Source organism: Homalodisca vitripennis, chromosome 4 (assembly GCF_021130785.1).
Source record: "Homalodisca vitripennis isolate AUS2020 chromosome 4, UT_GWSS_2.1, whole genome shotgun sequence".
NCBI classification, from domain to species: domain Eukaryota; kingdom Metazoa; phylum Arthropoda; class Insecta; order Hemiptera; family Cicadellidae; genus Homalodisca; species Homalodisca vitripennis.
Genome location: NC_060210.1, coordinates 160,707,455 through 160,728,725, shown reverse-complemented (window position 1 = coordinate 160,728,725; position 21,271 = coordinate 160,707,455). Strand labels below are relative to the sequence as shown.

The following is a 21,271-nucleotide window of genomic DNA, read 5'->3' as shown; positions in this document are numbered from 1 at the left end:
CCGAGTTCTCCTCATAAACTATGCTCCTTCATACTGATTGCTCAACTATAAATTTGGCAGGTCATAGATTTCGCAAACAACCTAATAATAGGTATCAAATATTATAATGAGTTCCAAGAAATTTCATTAAAGGAAAATTTAGTCTTAGAATCAATTAACGAACAAAGGAAATATTTATAACTCAATTTGTGAGAAAGTGGAGTGGAGCGGAGCGGCCAGTGTACTCGGTCTGACTGCAGAGACTGCCAACTATTTCGGTACAGAACGGTACCTAGGCTACCCCGCAGCGCTCGCCGTGCACGCGGACTAGCCTATCTCTTTAGTTCTTAACCTAAAAGTACAAAAAATTGGTATTTGGAATAATTTCATGCCACGAATAATTATTATTTCATTACGTCGAATACTACGAGTATGTTACGCGTAAATAATGCGACGTGCTAGGTTGTTTGCCATTGTTGTTTGAAACTAGAAACATAAAAGAAATTTATTCGTTGCATTGAATCGTGAGATATTTTAAAAGTAGGATACTTCTTCAGTGCTAGTGCATGAGAACAAACACGTTTTCTGTACATAAACTCATCTTTATTATTCAGCTAGTTTTACAGATTTTTGTATTTACTTGCGGCTGTTGCTAGGTTATAAAAGTTTTACTATATACTTTACATATAAAAATCTAATATTGTCTCTCTGTGTTTTACTCACTCACGTAAAAACTACTGAACCGATTGTGCTGACGTTGTACAAGGACATTCATAGGGCCCCTACTTAACCTATAGGCCTATTCCTATATTAAAAATCCCTCCCGGTTACGCCCCATTGGTCGTCGTAATTCCCTGTTTGTTGGTTTATTCAGCAGATAGTAAAAGTGTTTTGAATCACTGATCAAAGTCAAGAATAATAACCATAATCATTTATACAAATTTAAACAGTTGATAGTAACTGTTTATTGTAATTCATCTGTCAAAGTCAGTTACACTTTACAAAGGTCGTGTACGTGCAGAAAATTTTGTCTGGGTTTGTTTTTTTTTTTACTGGGATTTAATCAACCACAGTAAAATGCCATCATTTATACATCGTGATTGTATTAACTTTACTCTCCTCCTTTGATTTCTCCACACTGGAAGAAAATAGTCCAATACTGAAGTCTGAAGTCATTTTATAGTATTTCAATAAAAAATTATAAAATATTGGAGACATATTCGAAAAAACGTTTCACTCTCCGACTTCAGACCTCTCCGACATCTTTAAATTTAAACTTAAAACGTATAAAAAATTTCGTTTCATTGACTATCACTTATCTCAGGATTTTTTGGAATGTAATTTAAAAAGAAAATGGTCATGGTGTATCTGTTTGTCAAAATGAAATTGCATGCGAAACCGGGTAACTGCTTGTAGTAGATTTAAACCACATGGGATTTATATACGTGTATTAATTCTTATTTGAATATCATTAAAGATGTAAAAGCCAGTAGGCTGAAGCCGTAATTACGCATAAACGGCGTACATGCTTAAAGAATAACTAAAAGGCACCATTCCTCATTGACCTATTTTAAATACACATCCGACATTAAAATATGTTAAGAAATCAGGGAGAATTTCCCTGCACAGGAGACTCTTAGTATGTTAATAGTTTGAAATAATAAATTTCACAACCATTTTGAAATAAATGTTTTTCGGTTATATAGATTATATTATAACCGATTGTTTGCCTTGCTTCAAGTAAATTCGATAAATGGGAAAATAATAAATTTCAATAAATTAGAATTCTGCCCTATAACACAAGGACTACGCAAAGGATAACCTTACTTATTAGTTCCCGACGCACTCTGAAGTGATTTCTAGACAGTGCATCATTATGGAAGTTTGGTACATGTAAAATGAGCCGACGCTGATCAGTCGACATCATCACTCTCAATTCTCTTGATTTCTTGGATAGGTTTATTTCTTCATAGCACCGCGCCGCCGCCGGGTCATGTGACCTCATCTGGCTTTGAGATTACAGATCTACTTCCTTTATATCCTCCTGTCTATTTATTCTCCCGATATAGCTTGCAAAACGCTCCGAGTGTGAGGCTAACGCTAGTGTAGTGGAGTCTACTTTGCGTTTTAAAGGTTTAACAGTATTACTATTACAGATTATCTGTTATGTCAGAGATAAGCTATAGTTTTAACAATTAGGAATTGTGGCTGAAGGGAAAGGTAGCAAGCAAGTACCCCCCCCCCCCTCGCACGCACTCACCCCCACACTCACGCGCGCAGAAGGTTAGGACCATAGATTACAATAAGGACCAATCCGGCACCTGCTGTTTTTCCTAAGTATTGAGTAACGTCTTAGACTGTTGTCTGAGCAATACTTAGTAACCATTTCACTGTATTATATGTTGCTTTGTATCACGTTTTTGTTATAATGTTTACAATCCACATATACTTATCACTTTCAGATAAAATTACAAATAACAAACTCAAATAACAAGTGTTTAAATGGAGAAATGCACTAGGTACGATAACTAATTCCCTGCACTTGTGTGTGTGTGTGTGTGTGTGTGTGTGTGTGTGTGTGTGTGTGTGTGTGTGTGTGTGTGTGTGTGTGTGTGTGTGTGTGTGTGTGTGTGTGTGTGTGGGGGGGGGTTCATGTGTGTTGGTGTACAACTACCTTGGTGGGCCCTGCCGCAGTCTAAAAGCCCTGCCGCCTGAGTTTAAAGTATTTGATTTAAGGGGTAAAACATTATATTTAGACAATGTCTTGAGTTTTATTTAGAACGATGGTCGAGTTGATTCTAATTTATGTTCAATATAATGTCATTAAAGCAGTTTGGCAATCGTTCCCAATAATTATTTATAACTTTAAGTATCCATTGTTTAATCATGTTCTGGTACTGTTAATGTAACTGAATTCTAATCTTCGAAGGCCATACACATACTAATTTTATTTTAATGAGATAACAGTAATTTGTTTTAAATTACTTTGAACATTGAACACTGATTTTGAATGGCATTTCCTTGTGATTACCTAAATTGTTTAAAATACTTCAATTGTTTGAACGTTCTTAAGAAATAAACAAAACAGCATAGTTTGTAAAGGAAAGAAGTTCCTTTTTAAGTACAAAATTTTTAAATGTGATCACAATAGGGTTCTTTTGGAAGTAGTTAAGAAAATACGATGTAATGGATGGCCGCTTATCTCAAGACTTAGAATTACGATAGAGATAAGAACGTCATATAATTTTGTAACATATATCTGAGACATAACCTATAAAATATGTTGTAATGTGCCAGAAATGACAATCAAGAGTTTAGTGCATGGTGCAATATCTAGAATTGTTTGAAGCGTTAGCGTAGTCATGACAAGGTAAGAGAGACATGTTGATAACGGGCCTATGACATTAAAGTTGTTACCAATTTTATGAATCAGTCATATAAAACTGGAGAATTTCCACAAACTCAGAAGACCAACATACTCCGTCCTGAATAATAACCGAATAAACCAAACGAATGTTTTTGAATGTAGAACAACTAATCCTATTTTTATAGTTTACTTGTTCTTTCTAAGATTGAGGTAAATGACATAGCATGAATTGAAAATTCAGACTAATTCAATACTATTGTATCTACTATCTAGTTTTGCGAAGAACAAAGGTGTTTGTACAGTATTGGCGAATACAAATGAAGACATGTTTAGTGCAAGGAACAAAGCAGGTGTTGGGCTCCATTCTCATGTTCAATAATAATAGTTTGCTTCATGCAAAGCTAAAATTGTCTGATGTTTATGACGTATGGGGTATGAGCTATCACTTGGCATTTCTTACCTGCAGAATATACGTTTCAAGTGACAAGATTGAGTCCGTAATCAGTTGTGTAAAATACGTCGAGTTCTCTCATGTATCATTCCAATTCCCCCTGGTTAGCGATTGTGTAAGTAAACTGATCTTGAAATTATAAAGTGCCATCAAACACTCACATATAAAACATAGCTTTGATAAAATTCACAGTTTTTCACATTATACCTATTTTTAATTTGAAGGCATAAAATATAACAGATGGTAACGTGCACAATTAATTGCCGAGAGGTTTTGTCTTAAAATTGTATTTGTACACTTATACACAGAGCCATGTTTATTGCCATGAACGTATAAACGAAAAACTGACATAATATCCATGAGAATACTAGGTTTTCTATATAAATGTAAAAGTATTAAAGTAAAAATGACCGGCAGATGTTACGTTAAGTGTTACGAGTAGTTTTCGTAGTTTTCAATCTTCTCGTACTTGTATGAATTTTGTACACCTCAAAGCGAAGGGATTGTGGATTTATATTTAATTCTGACTATGAGGTTGCGTTTTATATTTTCTTATGATTACTTGAATACTTCATTGGTACATACATTTAAATAAACATTTAAATTTGAACGTGAGTTTATGGTAAGAATAGAAATATGTTTGTCGTATATTGCAATTAAACATTTTATTGAAATCGTATGGAATAATATAAAAACTTAAATTGCGTACATATGCACTCAATAATCATATCACCTCAGATCCGTAATCTATCAGATATCATAGATATCATTATAGATATATCATTATTATCTATCATATATCAGATATATCAGAATATGTATTTATCAAGCCACATCAGAATATTTCCATGGAAATATATATATTTTCATGGAAATAATCATGATTTCTGGAAAACTTTGTTAGGTGGCACAGGCATGCCTCAGGGTACTTGAAGTAATTTGTTGCAGACTTTTTCAACATAATCAATAAATGATCTCAATAAACTTTTTGGAGTTAGATTCCTGTTAAAGGGCATCGTATTTAAGTACAGCGGGCCGTTCTACGTATGGTCGGGTGTGAGCAATAATGTCTTACAGTACACACAGGCCAAAGCCCTACACAGTTCCAGCAGTATGCAAAGCGAAATGTTTTGATCTCTCGAGTACATCGACAAATGCTTTGTTTAAGGGTTGTTCACCGCGTCAACTATGGATTCGATTCAAATCAAATTTTAAATCAAATCGGTCCTGATTCAGTCAAGGGGACCACCCCCCCTATTGGGGAGGAAGTGGGGGGATTTTTTTTACAAATTTTCTATGAAACTGGAAGATACGATATTTTTGGAATTTGAGATTAATTTGGCAGTCTTTACAAAGATAGAAATAGAAATTGACAAATTAGGTGAGTAACCTTAATATGAGACTGAAGCAACATGTGAGTTCTACCCAGCAGGAATCACTTCTGGCTGGTTTATACCTACCAGTTGAACCCACCACTGGGCACAGCAAAAACCGATGTGCCACTTCAATCTGGGCAACCTAATGGATGTCCAGTAGCGGCACATCACTAACCGCAAATGTTGAGATTCTGGGGTTCATGGGCAATTCGATAGGTCTAGTCCACTGTGGAAGATGACTGTTGGAGTTGGTGGGGTTTGTTCCCTTACTTCAAAGGCTCTCAACAAGGGTGTGCCACCCCCTGCCTACTTTGACTGGAGAGGCTGGTTCAGAGCTGGCCTCCCCTTCTTCCGGGATGACTTTATAAGCTTCTTGTCCTATGAGAAAAAAAAACAAAAAAAACGTGAGTTCCCACAATAACACTGTATTGGTTCTTTTTTTTAGTTTATGTTTGAAATACGTGCGAAATCTCATACTCGCTCCTTCAATCCCATGTATATAAATTGTTAATACAATATAAAAGTATAGAATATTTGGTTTATTTTTCACTGATTATCAGAGAAAGAAAGGGGCTATTATTTTATTTCTTCTTTTCTAATCTTTTCTAAATATATTCACATTGTTTAAACTGAGGTCATATTAACAATTCAAAGTATTATATGTAGTTATAATGAGCATTGAGGTCGTACTATAATGATGTATTTTGTTGCATAATGAACATGCAGCAAATTATGCTCAGAAATAATGGATCTCGTAGTAATAATAATTCTTACAGACAACGTGCCCCATTGGGGGCATACCATTATATATGTTTTTATTCAAGTGAATATATCACTAATGAATTCAAAGTTAGGATTTATTAAAAATAATTGTGTGTACAGTTGAAATATTGAAAAGAATGAAAAATTAACAATTTAAAATTTAAATGTTATAAGGAACATAAAGTTCATAGTCAAAATAACCTGTTAATGCACAATCTCTTTGCTTTGAGATTGATAAACCTTTTAACGCATATGACTAAGAGAAGAATATTATTTTCAAAATAACAAAAATTATTTCAAATTCAAAATAAAATAATTACTGGCCATTCTGATTTTATCACTTAACATACATAGCCTTTTTCATAGAGATAGTATTGTCTGTCGTTGTTACATTTATACATTGTTAGTTTTATTTTATAAGCTCCTGATACAAAAACAATAAAGAGAGGTATCATGTGGAGCTCTGAGAAATTTAACACTATTTAAAACATGAAAATATGGTAACATTTTCTGACACAGTCTCTCAGCCAATTTTGCACGTAGTCCTTTGCTATTTTCTGCCTTTATATGGAAAATAGGTTTAATATGACGAACTATGAATTTTATCAACACTATATTTAAGAGTATACTTGATGGCACTTCATTTCTTAATCAGTTTACTCTCGCAATACTTAATCAAGTAAAACTATGATGATAAGTGAATCTTGAAATTATCAGAAAAAATGTAGAGAATATCGATGTATTTTAAGCAATTGGTTAGAGATTCAATTTTGTGACGAAACGTAGATTCGGGTGAGACAGTCCCGTTTGATAGCGTATAAATACAAAATGATGCTAAGTTTGCGAGAAGCAAACTATAATAAACCTAGTATTCTAGTACTTTAGAACTTTTTAAAATTGAATGGAGATCTAATTTCTACAAAAGCACTCATCCAGGCTGAAAGGTGTGTGCAGACAACAATTTCCAGGAACGCAATATAATTTTTAATTCCTATCAATATTGATTTTTTCCAATAATACGACAAAGCATCACGGCACGCAATTAGCGACCTCTTTAAATTTGTCTGGTAAACCTGTCACACAGCCTTCACTTCAAAATAAAACGTTTATCCAACAAGAGATCTAATTTATTCCGAACTTGTACAATACTGCTTTGTACTGATAGTTTAGGATTTCATAAATAGTTGTTCAGAAAAATTGCCAATAGATATCTGGATGATCATAACACTCAAAGTAATTAAAATATATATTTTTTTAATACCAGATGAACAAATTGAGATAATAAATCTACTTTATCGATGCCATGACGAAATGTCGCAACCTTCCTAACTCATTCAACCTACCTAACCCATCCTCTCCAGTTGGGTTCAGCAAATCCCTGTCCGCCAAACAAATACAATAAGTCAGTCATTTTTATAAACACTTCTGGCTAAGAGAATACAACATTTAAATCTGATGATTGTGTATGAAAATATGGGATCTATAGTAATAAATCTTTGTTTTAATTAAATGTCTTTTTGTGTTTGTTTCAAATACTAGGTTGAATAACCTAAGCTCATAAAAGCCCTTTACAACTAATATTTGTTGTTAGGTCAAAGGCTTTTCAGAGAAAGGCTTTTATAAGTGGTTATCCCAATCGATTTCTCAAATAAGGGGTTTTACAAGATGAGAACTTTCCTAAAGATGAAAATATTTTAAATTTATGATGACCAGACATCCTTATTCTAAAGGTTAAACCGTGAATTTTGTGGGATACCCTACGAACAAGTTGGGCTCTTGTTTTTCTTTATTAGAAAATGAACATCACAGATTAATCTAAACGTTTTAAGCTTTGCACTAAACGAACTAATCCCACAAGATAGCAGTATCACATGCGATAACTTGTCAAAAATGTAAACAAGGTAATATAAGCGTCATTCTGTTTACTAATTTGTTTATTATTTATACTATTAATTCCTACATGGTTATCAACAATCCTAATAAAAGTTTATTACTGGATAAGTGCGCATTCATCCCTTTTTTGGTGAATACTAAACCATGCACAAATGAGTGTATTAGGCTAACTACTATATTAGTATAAGATTGTATTAACAGGTAAATATTATAATTATGATTATATGCAAATCAACACTTAATTACACGTACCTCCATCGCAAACAATTAACTCTTAATTTATAATAACACAGTTCAATATCTAAAACTTACTCGTTTTTTAGATCATTGGTTTGTAATGGTTTTGTTTGTTTGATATTTTAATACATACGTTAAACAACTATTCATAATTCTGAAAGTTTAAAATTAATTTAAGTTATAAACCCTCAGTCGAGCCAGTCACGAACCTACCAAATCTTTGAGCTTTATTGCTTTTCACATGTACAGTGTGTCCACAAAGTAATGTCACACTTTTAAGTAACTTTATTTTCAAAAGTATAGACATCAAAAGAATGATATTTGCATGGGATTAAAGGGTACTTTAAACAGTGTACGTCAGTTTATCTGAGCTCGATGTGAGCACCATCAATCGCCCTGTAGACGTTATAGCGAACTTTGACCTCCTCCCATATGATCATGATTTTCTAGGGTAACTGATTCACTCACGGCTCTAGTTCAATGGTTTTAATGTTCAATATTTCGAGTACGGTCACTATGGGTTTGACTTTTTACACATCCCCATAAATAAAAATGCCAAGGTGTAAGTAAGATTGCGTAAGCGTGGTGGTCAAGCCATTTAACAACCTGAACCGATCCAACTTCCAGGCATTTACACGTTCAGAAATTTATGCCGTAGTGGGGAGGCATGAAGATAGATAAATCAGTTAATAGTGTTTTAACTAAAGCAAAATGGGCCAATGACACGGCCTCGTTAGCACAAAAAACGTTTGTTTTGCGGAATCACGCAGATATTCTATAAAGCCATGAGGATTCTCACTTTCCCAAATCTGAACGTTATGACGGTGCACCTTTCCAGATAAGTGAACGGTAGCTTCATAATTAAAGGCAATTCAGTTTATAAAATTTAATTCAGTTTCATTCTCATACAGAATATCAACAGTAACAGCTTTGCAATTTGTCATTAGACATTAAAAGCATGCACTAGACTTATCTAGTTTAATGGTTATTTAATTTATTATTAGTATAACTTATTTAATTTAATGGTTGTAAACCTTAGTTTATAACCATTAAATTAAAGTGTTCTCTTCAAACTTTGTAAACTGTAAGATTAGTAAGTAACATTCAACTCTTGAACAAATTTCCGCAAAAACTGTTTTGAATGTAATCTACGGCTTCATCTCCTGTTTTTTTATTTAACCTTTGTCCAATTAACTGCCTGAATCCTTAAAATTCTTATCCCATTGATAAATGCTGTGACTGCAGGGGGAATTTTCTGAAACTTGGAAAAACTTGCAAACATGATATGTTACTAGGTTAAGGAAAATGCCACAACTTATTTATCTCTTGAGCAATTTCAATAAATGAGGTACCGTTTGTTTTAGGATAAAATTTATAAAATCTTTTTATTCTAGTACATTTTTCTATTCTGATACAGGAAATAGTTTTTTAAGAAATTTATCATTAAAGATTTTAACAAGCCGCCGTTTTGAATTTTGTTGACTAAAGATTTAAAATTTGTTGAAACTAACGACCTTTCCTAGGTTAGCATATTTTGAAAACTTTTATATCTACCTTTAATGGTTGTTTAAAAAAATGTAATGTAAAAACATAAACAGATGCACAGACTGAAAACGATGTATTTTAGGACATACATTTATAGGAACTTTTTGGTTTGTTTTGACCCCAGGCAAAAAAAAAACCAAATCAATACTTGGTTGTTTTTAGTTTTGTTTGTGTGTGTTTATATATATATATATATATATATAATATATATATATATATATATATATATATATATGAACTATATATAACATGAACTAATGTATAGAATTCTTTGAAATAGTTTATAGATATAAACTTATAAAAAAATTGACTGGTGTGTTTCCAGTTTCCACTTATTTGATTTCAGGTGATAGTAATTAATTACTCATGACGGGGTGACGGTACTTTTCTTAGCGATGTAATGGATATTATGGAGCTTTATGATAATTTGAAACGAAAGTGGGTATACTTAAAGTAAATTGGTTATATATAATGGGTTTTAGTTTTCGTGCGAAATTTAAACACAAAGGACACATTTGCCTCTACACGGTTCGCTATAATCTTTGGTACTCTTGGTTTACGTTCTTGGAGGATATGAGTGCCTGTATACCTGATATAATACAGTGTGTGCCCTTGCCTTCAGATTTCTGTTCAATGTATTTCCTTGGTTTAGTATGGAAACAATACCAACCATCGTATATACGACACCAGTGTTGTGACCTCCAGCGTGAAACGGACTTGCTCAAATTGTAGCAAACAGAGCCAATTGCTCGTTGAGTCACGTACCAATCGCGATAGCGGTTGTAAAAGTGTTCATTAGTAATACAATAACGTTGCGGAAATAATGGTGGACACGGTAATTACCGTAATTGCTAGCCAATTCATACTAAATATGGTACAGAGATAGTACTTGGACGTGACCTCGACGTGTTCTACAGTCAGCCACAACCAACTAAACTTTAAAATAAAATGTGACACTTTTTTTTAAAGATAGTAAGTAATTTCAAAAAACTTAGATTTTAAGATACAATGTTGATGTATCTTAAAATTTCAAGATGTCGCCATTGACATATTTAGAAGAATAGAATAATATTTCTGAAAAAATATTGTGAACAAGATAATTGTCGTAATTTTTGACAAAGAATTTATACAAGGAGTGACAACAATCCAAGATACGGTTCAGCGAAATGCTAGAAGTTCTATATGCGTAGCGGTAAACACATGTTGCGAGATGAAAACTTATCTTCATCCAGAGTAGAAACTGTGTTTAAAAAATAACGTATTGCAGTTTGAGAACCTATAACTGGTAAAAGCTAAACCAAACTAATTTTGTTGTTCAAGCTAAATACTAACGTTGTTCAATATTGATTGAAACAGTATTGTAAAACGTTTAAAAAGAAGCCTACAGACCATAAAATGTAACAAGGTGGACGTTTTCAACATTAATCCAGGTATAGCGTTAGTTTGTTAAACAAAATGTAAAATGTACAACTGACAACAATAAAGAAATTTTTCATTCATTCATTCCTTCATTCAAAATATAGAAAATAGTTAACAAAAAAAGTTCGTTCAATTTCATCTAAAGAATAAACGTAAACAAAAAAAGACATCAACGTAACAATTACAATACAAAAAATTTTATTAAATCAGTATCAACCCACCTTTTACTATATTTCTGATAATTATCTTTAACGTTATAAAAGATTGTAGCTTAAATATTATTATTTAAGGTAGTAGGACCAGTTGAGTTCACAAATTAACGCAAACAACTAATTAAGATCTAATTGTGACATTTACGTCATATACTCGTCTACTGATTGGTAGTAATAACTTTCGGTTGAGTGTGCCATTGCATTAAACAGGACGCCAGTATAACAGCTTGATAATATTAGAGCCATAAGGTATTAGTGCTCGAGGAAAAGAAAAACAGAGAGATGAAGTTTCGAAGGAGAATAATACAACTCAAAAGGAAAATAATATTCAAAGGAGAATATACAATAGCTGATGGCAATTATAGTCTGTGTCGTGAACTTTATTTCTCCATGCATGCAAAGAGAGTTCAATAAAATCGTTCGTTTAGTGTGACAACTTATTGAAATATCGACAAAATGCCCGACTTTTGGACACTATGAATGAAATGTGTCACGTGAATGTATGGAAAGTTTACTTGCTATTCTTAGGCACAATCATTCTACTGACTTTTGAAATAGGTTACGCTTTTCGGAATTGTATCCTATTGGATATATATATATATATATATATATATATATATATATATATAATATAACTATAAAGTGAGAATCCGGGTTCGACTTCCGGCGGAGTAAGTACTTTTTGTGATTCAATGTTCATTGAAATTAAATTCAGCTATTGTCGTTTATACGAATTTAATTTATATATACATATTACTTTAAAGTACTATATCAAAATAAGGAAGAATCTGTAAAGAGGAAGTGAATAGGGCATATCGTTAGGAAACACAGATAACAACATATGATAAAGTCTGAATCAAAATCGCCAAGGACACTAGAAGAACTGGTAGGCTAAGAGAGACTTGGCAACGTATAGTGTAGAAGGAAATGAGAAGAATGAGCCAGAATTGGCCTGATATGAGATTGCTGGCAACTGACGGACAGGTCACCTGTATCTTCGCCGAGGCTATATTTCCCACCTAACGAATGGAGGAAGTTAATCAAGTAAGTCAAGTCAAGAGTACAATATATAGGAAATCATACTTATATTATAATACAGAAAGTTTTAGTGGATGAATGTTAGAATGTGTGTTGAATGTATCCATCACACGTGTAAGTAAAATATGAAAATGTTTCGTTGACGATTATTATAGTTTTCCATTTTATTGTAATATAGTTGGCCAGTAAGTAAGGGTTATGGTCCGTCACACTAGTCTTAAACGATGCAATAATAACAAAGATCTTGAAACAAATAACATGGAATATTTAATAGAAATTCAATAAATAATATTTATGCGCATAGTTGAGTAGCACTCTCTGACTTCAGCACTTCATTGCGCTAACCTCAAACACCTAATTATTCAAAAGTGGATTCGGAAATGGCTGAATATTTCTTATCAAACAATGTCATTGACATTTTTTAAAGATGCTTATTATTCCCCTGTCATTATGCAGGGAACTGTTACAGTAGAATGAAGAATAGTAGAAACTAATATGCTAAAGAGTTTCACATAATGTACCTGATACAATGGGTTGTATTAACTACCGATTTAGAATAGATCAGTAAACCCCACATTTAACACAAACACGTTGAGCCGTAATCTAGCAATACTGTTCGCTATACACACAGCCTCGTGGACGATCACGTTGCTATGGTAACATCGGTTGACGGTCGTGGTGGTCGCACGTGGCATCTGGGAGCCTCAAGTCAAGGCTACGGATGGTCACCTTCCAAACAACAGACAGCTCCGTGTACGTGAGTGTTCAATAACAGGTCACGTCTCCAATAACAAAACTCACAAAATAGCGAGAGCAGTGTTTCATGAATTCATATATTCAGATTACAGGCGTATTGGTGTTTTTAGTCAGAGTCGGATACGTAAGTCTGGAAGCAGTTGTTACACAAGCGTTGCGTTGTGTTGTGTAACGGTTATTGTGGGTGTCCGCAGAGAGGTTCTACCCAGTTTAGTATACAATGATCAAAGGATTGCCTCTTAAAACCGTTCCTTCTGAGCGTTGTGTCAATGTTGAAATCATTTGTATAAAAAACGGAGCTTCGCCCACATTTCATCTGTAGACTTCACATTTAGCATGAAACTTGATTTCTACATGGTTAAAGAATGGGTTCAATGATGGTGCATTGCCATCCATGAGATTTGGTTGAGCGTCATTGAATAATATCACTCAATAGGTTGGCAATATGTCTCTGCTGTGTGCTTGGGGGCTGTAAAATTGTTAAGTGTTAAGTGTTAAGGATATCTTCTGTCTGATTTTTACATTAACATTTTACGTGAAACTTCAGCGAAGCTTTTACGGAATTTATGGTATGGCGTAATCCTCCCTTGTTAGTTAATAGAAATATTTCTAAAATTGTCCCCAAATTGGGGATTAAAGACCAAACTATAATTTTTAAATTCAATCATTGCTTGTGGTAAGTCAGTAAAAAGAACATTTTAATACAATTGAATATCAACTAACTTGTTCATACATTTTGTCTTGATTTTAGACACACATTCACACGTGCGCGCTCACACACAAAACCTTTGTTTTACAACAATAGACAACAGACACGCACTGGGTAATAGGTTTGAGTAGTATAAGACAGTTTCAGTACATTACAAACACAGATATTTTGATATCTGTAAAATTATAATTATATAACCGAGCAGAATAACACTTCATATTTTACAAACAAACAATACAGAAATAAATATCTCCTTAGTATACCTCCGAAGAACAGATACTAAATTGGGAAATCCTTGCAATTCCTTTGGAACTTCTGATTAGACCATTACATTCACTGTAACCTGGAGTTATAAAAATGATTACTTATTCATTAATGTTAAGCCACCCTAATTAAGTAAGTGCATTTAAACATTTAGCGTTATTGTATATTTATTAAAAGAACTTTCAACCATGCAACTTTAAAATCGTGGATCACATAATCTAGGTTTGAAAGTGTTATTACACCGGTCGCGTATGTCCACTTTCTCATATTGTTATATGTTACTTCAAATTAATAAATTGTTGACTGAAATTCATACAGCCGAGCACAACGACACGAAGCGAGCTGGAGTATCCCGTAGTTTATAGTAAATGTCTTCATGAGATTGTGTAGCCCACTGTTAGTTAAACGGATATTAGTTTGGAATATTGTGTCGTTACTGTCGTTACGAGATAGCTAACAGATTTATAATCTGACAACATAAAGTTTGTTAACGATCCGCTAGAGCCTTCTTAATGTCGTGTCGTTGTCCGTCCGTTTGGCTATTTGTCCGCCTACACGTTAGAAAGGTCCTAGAGACTTGAAACTTACCACATTCCTTGGTCCAAGGAAGAACCCTATTGATTTTGGGATGAAAAAGAGAAAGGATCTGCCGTTCGTCTGTCGGCAAGGGCGATCAACTCTTGGTAGAAAGTTCTTAGGGATTTGAAATTCGGTGTATAGATTTTTGGGTCAAAGGGCAGTTCGTGCGTCAGTCCACTCGACTGTCAGATAACTCTTCGTATAATGATTTATAGAAACGAGACTTGAAACGACGTAAATAAATTCCTCTTACTCCAAGAAAGAAGACTATAGATTTTGAAATAAAAGAGCAGTCCTTTAGTCTGTGCGACATCTCTATCGTTACGATTTGTCGGGTACTTCGGTACTCCGTTGTATCGGCTTAATTACTTACGAATCGAATAAAGTTGAGGGTTCTCAACTAGCAATGACAGGGACAACTCTCGGGTAAGATAATCGAGCGTGTTTGTACGGGCTTAACTGATTTGGTGTACTAACACAACTTAACTTAATGATAAGGGTGATAAGAGCATTAGTTGACATCAAAACGTGGTGTCTGTATGAGGCGTTGAATGTCGGTGCCGAAACTAAATGAGTGCAGTCCTCGCAGAACGGGAGCGGTGGTGTCAGGATCGTATCGAACAACCTGCGTAGGTTGGACAACACGAAATGGATACGACTCGGATACTGGCGTGGATTATAGTATTACATTCTCTACAGATAAATGTTGGATCCATACTGAGCACGTGCTAATATCATGGCACGTGTCAGCCTCGAGACGACTGTGACAGATCAGTGGTGTGTGTTGTGTATGTTGGCAAAGAGTCTGTGTATGTTTAGTCTGGACTATGTTCTACCTGTCTTCACGGCCCACCACGCCGACCTCCCTCCCCAGGGTAAGTACGACACCTAGTGTTATCGCCGACAAAGATCCAAAACGAGTTCACTGTGCTGTAATTGTAGAATCATTACGGGCTATCTTATCTGAACCGCCAAGGCTGTCTCGCTGCACGCACTGAGCAATCGTCTCATTGCCAGTTTGTACATGGAGAAACTACAGTGAACTGTTATACTACAAGATTATCATATAACCTGTATCCATACGCGCAGTTGTGTACGAAAAGACCTCTCCCCATAGTTACAGATAATCAAGAATATAGCCTGGAAAAAAGTTTTGGGGGGGAGGTGGTTAAGTCAACTGACATTTTCCCAAAGTGGAAAGAAAGTAAGGCCCTATTTTGTTTCTTAAAAGTTTTTGACCCGTATCTATGTTGAGAACGATCTTTCAGCAGTACATGTCAGTAATAATTAATTATTTAAATAATAATAATAGTTTAATAAAAAAAAGTAATTGAAACAATTGAAAAAAGGGGTCCAAAGCCCTTGGAACTCCTCGCTGGCTACGTACATAAGCAGGAGTGTGTTTTGTGCCAATCGATTATTTTTCTCTTCGTGCAGAGTATTAGTTGCAGAACAGATTGACCGATCTACTAAAACTTTCACTGATGACAATTTTACCTGTTAAACATAAAAGCGGTTGGTTTTTTTATAGTTCTCTACAAAACAACTCCGCATGAAGATATCAAACGATTTAATACATGATATTGTAAATAAATAGATATAAAATTGAAACGCCTAAAACATTTTATTACAGTTTTTTTACTTTTAGAAATAGGTATAAAGCATGTATTATTTGTTAAGGAATTACAGGAGCTCCCATAGTAGTAAAACATAATATTATTGTGACTAGAAGTAATAATGGAAAAGACATATTTTGTATACTTCCACATAAAATTTATTAAAATAGCGCTTTCGCCGGTTAAGGCATCATCAGTTTGACATTGTTTACAGAAAAAAACATATGTGTAAAATAGAAGTAATAATTCGAGGATTTAACACGAGGAAGTGGTTGTTGTACAGTAAAAAAAAACACGTCACTTTATAAACAAAATTATATTAAAATAAAAAGGAGCTCTTCGGCATATTATATATGAAAAGATAACACGAATTACCACAAATTTAAATATTGATTAAGTTATTTAACCATGTCATAAACAATCCAAGAATTGCAGAGAAACACTTTGAAACTCTTACGATTACACGTAAGATAGAAAGTTGGAATTTGTGGAAACATGTGTTGCTTGAAGGGAGAAGAATAAAAAACACAACTAAAACTACAAAAATAATTTAACAATCTAATTAAAAATTTTTAAATGTTGAAACACTGTGTAGTTTGGAACTTTAATATAGTGTATATGAAACGTGTATATTCTCAACACAAAAAGAATTGTTTGACTTTTAATAAAAAAACTAAAACCGCTAAAATAAAAAACGTACATAAACCGTGAAAACAAGCAAATTCTTTACATTCTAAATACCTAAATAACGAAAACTGCATCAATTGTTACTGAATTTAAAAGACAAACCTATCTAGGTTCATCCACGAAGAGACTAAACAAAAGTTTTGGAGCTAACAATCATACTTCTTGCAGAAGTGCCAAGAAAACGATACACATTTTGCACCTCCATGATAATCTATCAAGCTTGTTGGATTGCAAAATAAATTTACTTACTCTATCCAGTCACTCTAAACAACACAGAAACAACAAGAGCACCATGTCCTATTCTGTTATATAGTACTTACTTTTTAAAATGAAAACAGATTAATAATTGATAGTATTAAAAAGGGATCCAAGTTGGGTTCCCTGCATAAAAAAACTTCTTGAATTTAATTTTACGGCGATTTTACTGATTACATTAAAAGAAAAATATTGAATACTTTAAAACATGAAGGGAACCATTGTACATAATGTACCAAATGTGCCTAAATGTATCCAGATTTCATTCTTAAACACATGAGAGATTGTGTTTCCTAGCTAATGTAGTAGCTGTAGATACACTATGAGAATATTTGCAACCCGGTATAACTCACTAGAAACAAAATAAATCTTGTAAGAAAAATAAAGCGTTAATTCACCTACATGTTTTTAGTTAATTACATAATTTCACTTTTGGAAGAATATTTAAACAAAATTTGCACATAAGGGAAATGTTTTCGATTGCTCTTATTGTAAAATAATTCATAGGTAAGGGGGAAGGTGTAAGATATCGACTTTATTGTTGTAAGATTAAATAAAAACTAATTAATTCTGTATTAGAATTTTTTATATTATTATATAATATAAAAGATTAAAAGTATTATTTTTATTTTTACTGTAGCATAATTTTTTTGACAATGTAACAATTGACAATTTGACAATTCATTTATACTCAAGATTTAATATTTTGAACTTTAATGGTGGTAGCGGTCTCTAAAACATTGTTTTAAAGTTGTATTATTGCTGTTATTACCCAGACTACACCTATTTTAAAGTGCCAGACTATAAAACTCTTATGAATAGGCGAATAAAAATAACAGGATGTCATAGTAAAATATTAAGAAAAACATGTTTTATCTTTATATGAGAATCACTCTAGTACATTGTATTTGTACACCCGCACACATAGAGAGAGCCCCGCAACCATGCATGGGCTAAGTGACACCAATAAAGCAGCCTTGTTATCACCTTATCGCAATTTACAGCGCGTTCTCGGGTTAACTAACCCGCAGTTTTCTATGTCGGCACTAAATTACAGTCGGAAATAGTACAAGCAGGTAGTTCAGTGAGTATTAAAACATACAGACAGTAGTAACTTTCCACATTGACAACCCTGCCCATCAAAGCACTAGTTTAACGTCTTTTAAAACGGAGCTGAACTCTCCACATTATTTTATATGACCTGTGTGTGCTCTATATGATGTAAAATAAAGACGAAATAACGTTACCCGTGTTTACGCGTGCTTTCTGTCTGCAACTCTTGGGCTTTTTACGTTTGCCTTAAGAAAAAATAAATACCCTTAAACTTTATATTTTGTAAGGAGGATGATACTACCTCGAGATTCTAGTAGATCGTAAGGTCGATGACAATGAGTTTATTACAAACACGCACGTACTTAATTGTTGTCCGAAAAAAAGTAAAGTCGTATACCAGTTACTAAAAATATTGATTTCTTAGTAATGTTTGTCCTACTGAATCGATTTTGGACAATTATGATCATCAAAAGTATATCAAATTTTATAAAATTGGTAAATAATTCAAAATTGTTCTGAAGTACGATTTTGATATGAGGATGGTTTTTATTGATATCGGTCGCTGCCAACGCTCAATAATAACCTTTCCTTTGGAGAAGCTCAACACACTTGAGATGTTTGGAAGATTTCACTCAGTTGCGTGTCTTAATTGGAAAACAGATCTTAAATCATTCAAAATTTCAAACAATAAGTAGATAAAATTGAAGTTAGTAGCGCCTCGAAATTGATATCTGTAGTTTATTGCTCCTCGACGTTAGAATATAATTTAGATAACTTCAGAATGAATACTGGAGTTAAATCTATTTTTTAATCACCATAACTTAAATCGAACCTTCATGGCATCACTAAACAATTAAAAATTGTCATGTAATATTTCAACAAAATCAATTTTAATACCGAGTTTAATTATGATTACTTTTGACAAGTCCACAATGCCAAAATCCTTGGCTGAAACTTGGTTTTTAAAACTACTTTTAGTTTTAGGGGTAAGAATCTCAAACAACCAAAGGTAAATACGTTCAATACCATCAGGAGATGATGTTACAATGGGTAAAGTTCATGGCTACAGTGGAGTATTGGTTTCTTCGTTAAGAGTAGTCGTTGTTAGATTTGGTGTCCAATACATGTAAAAACTTTGGCTAATCACCTTTGATTTTATTGGAGTGATTGCTAGATGTCCAGATACCAAAATATGTTTAAAACAGCTTAAGGTTTCAGTCAATGACCTGAACTGTTTTCGACTTGGATAATCGGTTACCGCTATAGGGCGTTTGTTTCTGAACCCCACGTGTCGACAGAGCACTGGTGAAGGCTTAGTGTGGATATCAGTTGCTAGACATCGAGGATCATCGACCCGCCGTGAAAAAGAGCTTACAGGTTACCCTTGTAATGTACTGGGAACAGTGTTAGGAATAAAACTTAGCCATAACCTTAGTTTATAATGAGGTAGCTCGGAAATAGTAGTTCGAAGTAAAGCATTTTTCAAGAATTTTAAGATTAAAATAATGGGTTCAATAGAGGTATTTCAACAGTTTATTTTATACGATTACAATTGAAAACTATTACCTTCTTATTATTATTAACTGCTAAATAGTGGTATTTTATCGTCGATTGAGTTAATTTTTATTGAGCATTTCTTCCTCAAAGAACCCCGTGTATTACCGCCATGGATACGACCTTCAGTATCCCACCTCCCGGCGTGGAGTGTGACGCCTTGGTTTTTGGGCAGACTTGGAATATCAATAATTATTCTACAGGAAAAACTGATTTTTTTCAACGTACTTTAATTGGGGTTTTGTGAAATAAAAATGAGTCTTTAAAAAACATAAGCTTTCCTGTGAGGGGTGGTGGGTGGTGGCGCAGCGAGGGGGTGGCGGTCGATGTGGCGGTATTGATCGCTTCAGCAGCGACAGCAGCACTCAGCTGACTGCCAGTGAGTCTGGTGCCGCGACAGGCGACTCACTATGCCCGCCTTCGACCATGGGCCCGGCGACTAGTAGAGAGGACGCGGAGGAGGAGGACGAGGAGAGCGGGCTGGGCTTGGCCGTCCCGACCATGGTCGTGGTGAGTTGCCTACCTACTCATTATTTTGTTCATGAACGGCTTCAATACAAAGCAACTCGGCTATTTTAAATTTGTTGGTTTTCCAGTTCGAAATAAACCGGATTGGAAAAATATAATACTAAAGCACAACTCACCACCTACTATATTGTTTAACAATAGCTGTAAGATTTGTATCATTGTCCTGTTCATAGTTCTTGTATGTAGGACACGCTCAGTGGCCTTCCTCTTAAACAGGCGGTTTATCCTTTCGAGATCCTTTCAACAAAGTGGGGCTTCGTTGTATATAGTCTGTATTAAAGAAATCTTACTATTTTTTAAATGCCAGTTACGTTCTGTTATTTACTTTTCATCTTAAGAAGAATACCGTGTTGTGTTTAAGAACTAAAATTAGCGTACTCATAACGATCCTGTGCTCTTTAGTAGGACGCTGAAGTAGACCCTCTGCGTCATTATAGACGTGACAAAACTTTATTAAAATTTAAGTTATTTTTATTCTTTATTGTTATTATTATGTTTGTTATATTATTACAATGTATTTGACAGGTAAGTGTTGTTGAAGACACTGTTTATTACTATAATAACAAATTAGTTACTGATGTGTTACAATTTATTCTTGCTTGAAAAATTAAAATTTTTATTTATTTATTAAATTCGAATATCGCTGGAATTCGTATAATTTGACGTTAATAAAACATATGGAAAGTTCAGTTACTTACAGAAAATTAAAAACAGGCACAAGAATGCAAACGTATACTTAAAAAATCAATCAAGAAGAAAATTAAAAATTTTAATGACACAATCCGGTCCATTCAGTCTTGTATGTAAAACCAGTTTGAGATTCGTAAGATATTGGTACTGTTGTATAAAGTTTTATGATTATTATTTGCCCGAATTAAGATATCTAATTATTGCTTGATTTTCTTCTTCGTTTACGATACTCTACTCAACTTTGGACCTAGGTAGCCTAATTGGAATTGTTTGCTGGAGCGTTCTATACATAGTTGGAATA

At 33.9% G+C, this 21,271-nt stretch overlaps 1 protein-coding gene across 3 annotated transcripts in view; it reads left to right on the top strand.

Moving 5' to 3' along the window:
• The window catches only part of LOC124360467 (monocarboxylate transporter 12), a 153,014-nt gene that overhangs the window by 7,636 nt on the left and 124,107 nt on the right, over positions 1–21,271 (top strand). Inside the window, exon 1 of one of the 3 annotated variants that reach the window (XM_046814129.1) lies at positions 15,400–15,462. The exons of 1 other annotated variant lie outside the window; for it this stretch is intronic. In XM_046814129.1, the coding sequence (XP_046670085.1) occupies positions 15,415–15,462 (48 nt within the window). In that variant the 5' untranslated portion in view covers positions 15,400–15,414. Of the gene's footprint in view, positions 1–15,399; positions 15,463–20,125; positions 20,263–21,271 lie in introns of those variants that run through there. One more of the 3 variants, XM_046814123.1, reaches the window with a different exon arrangement.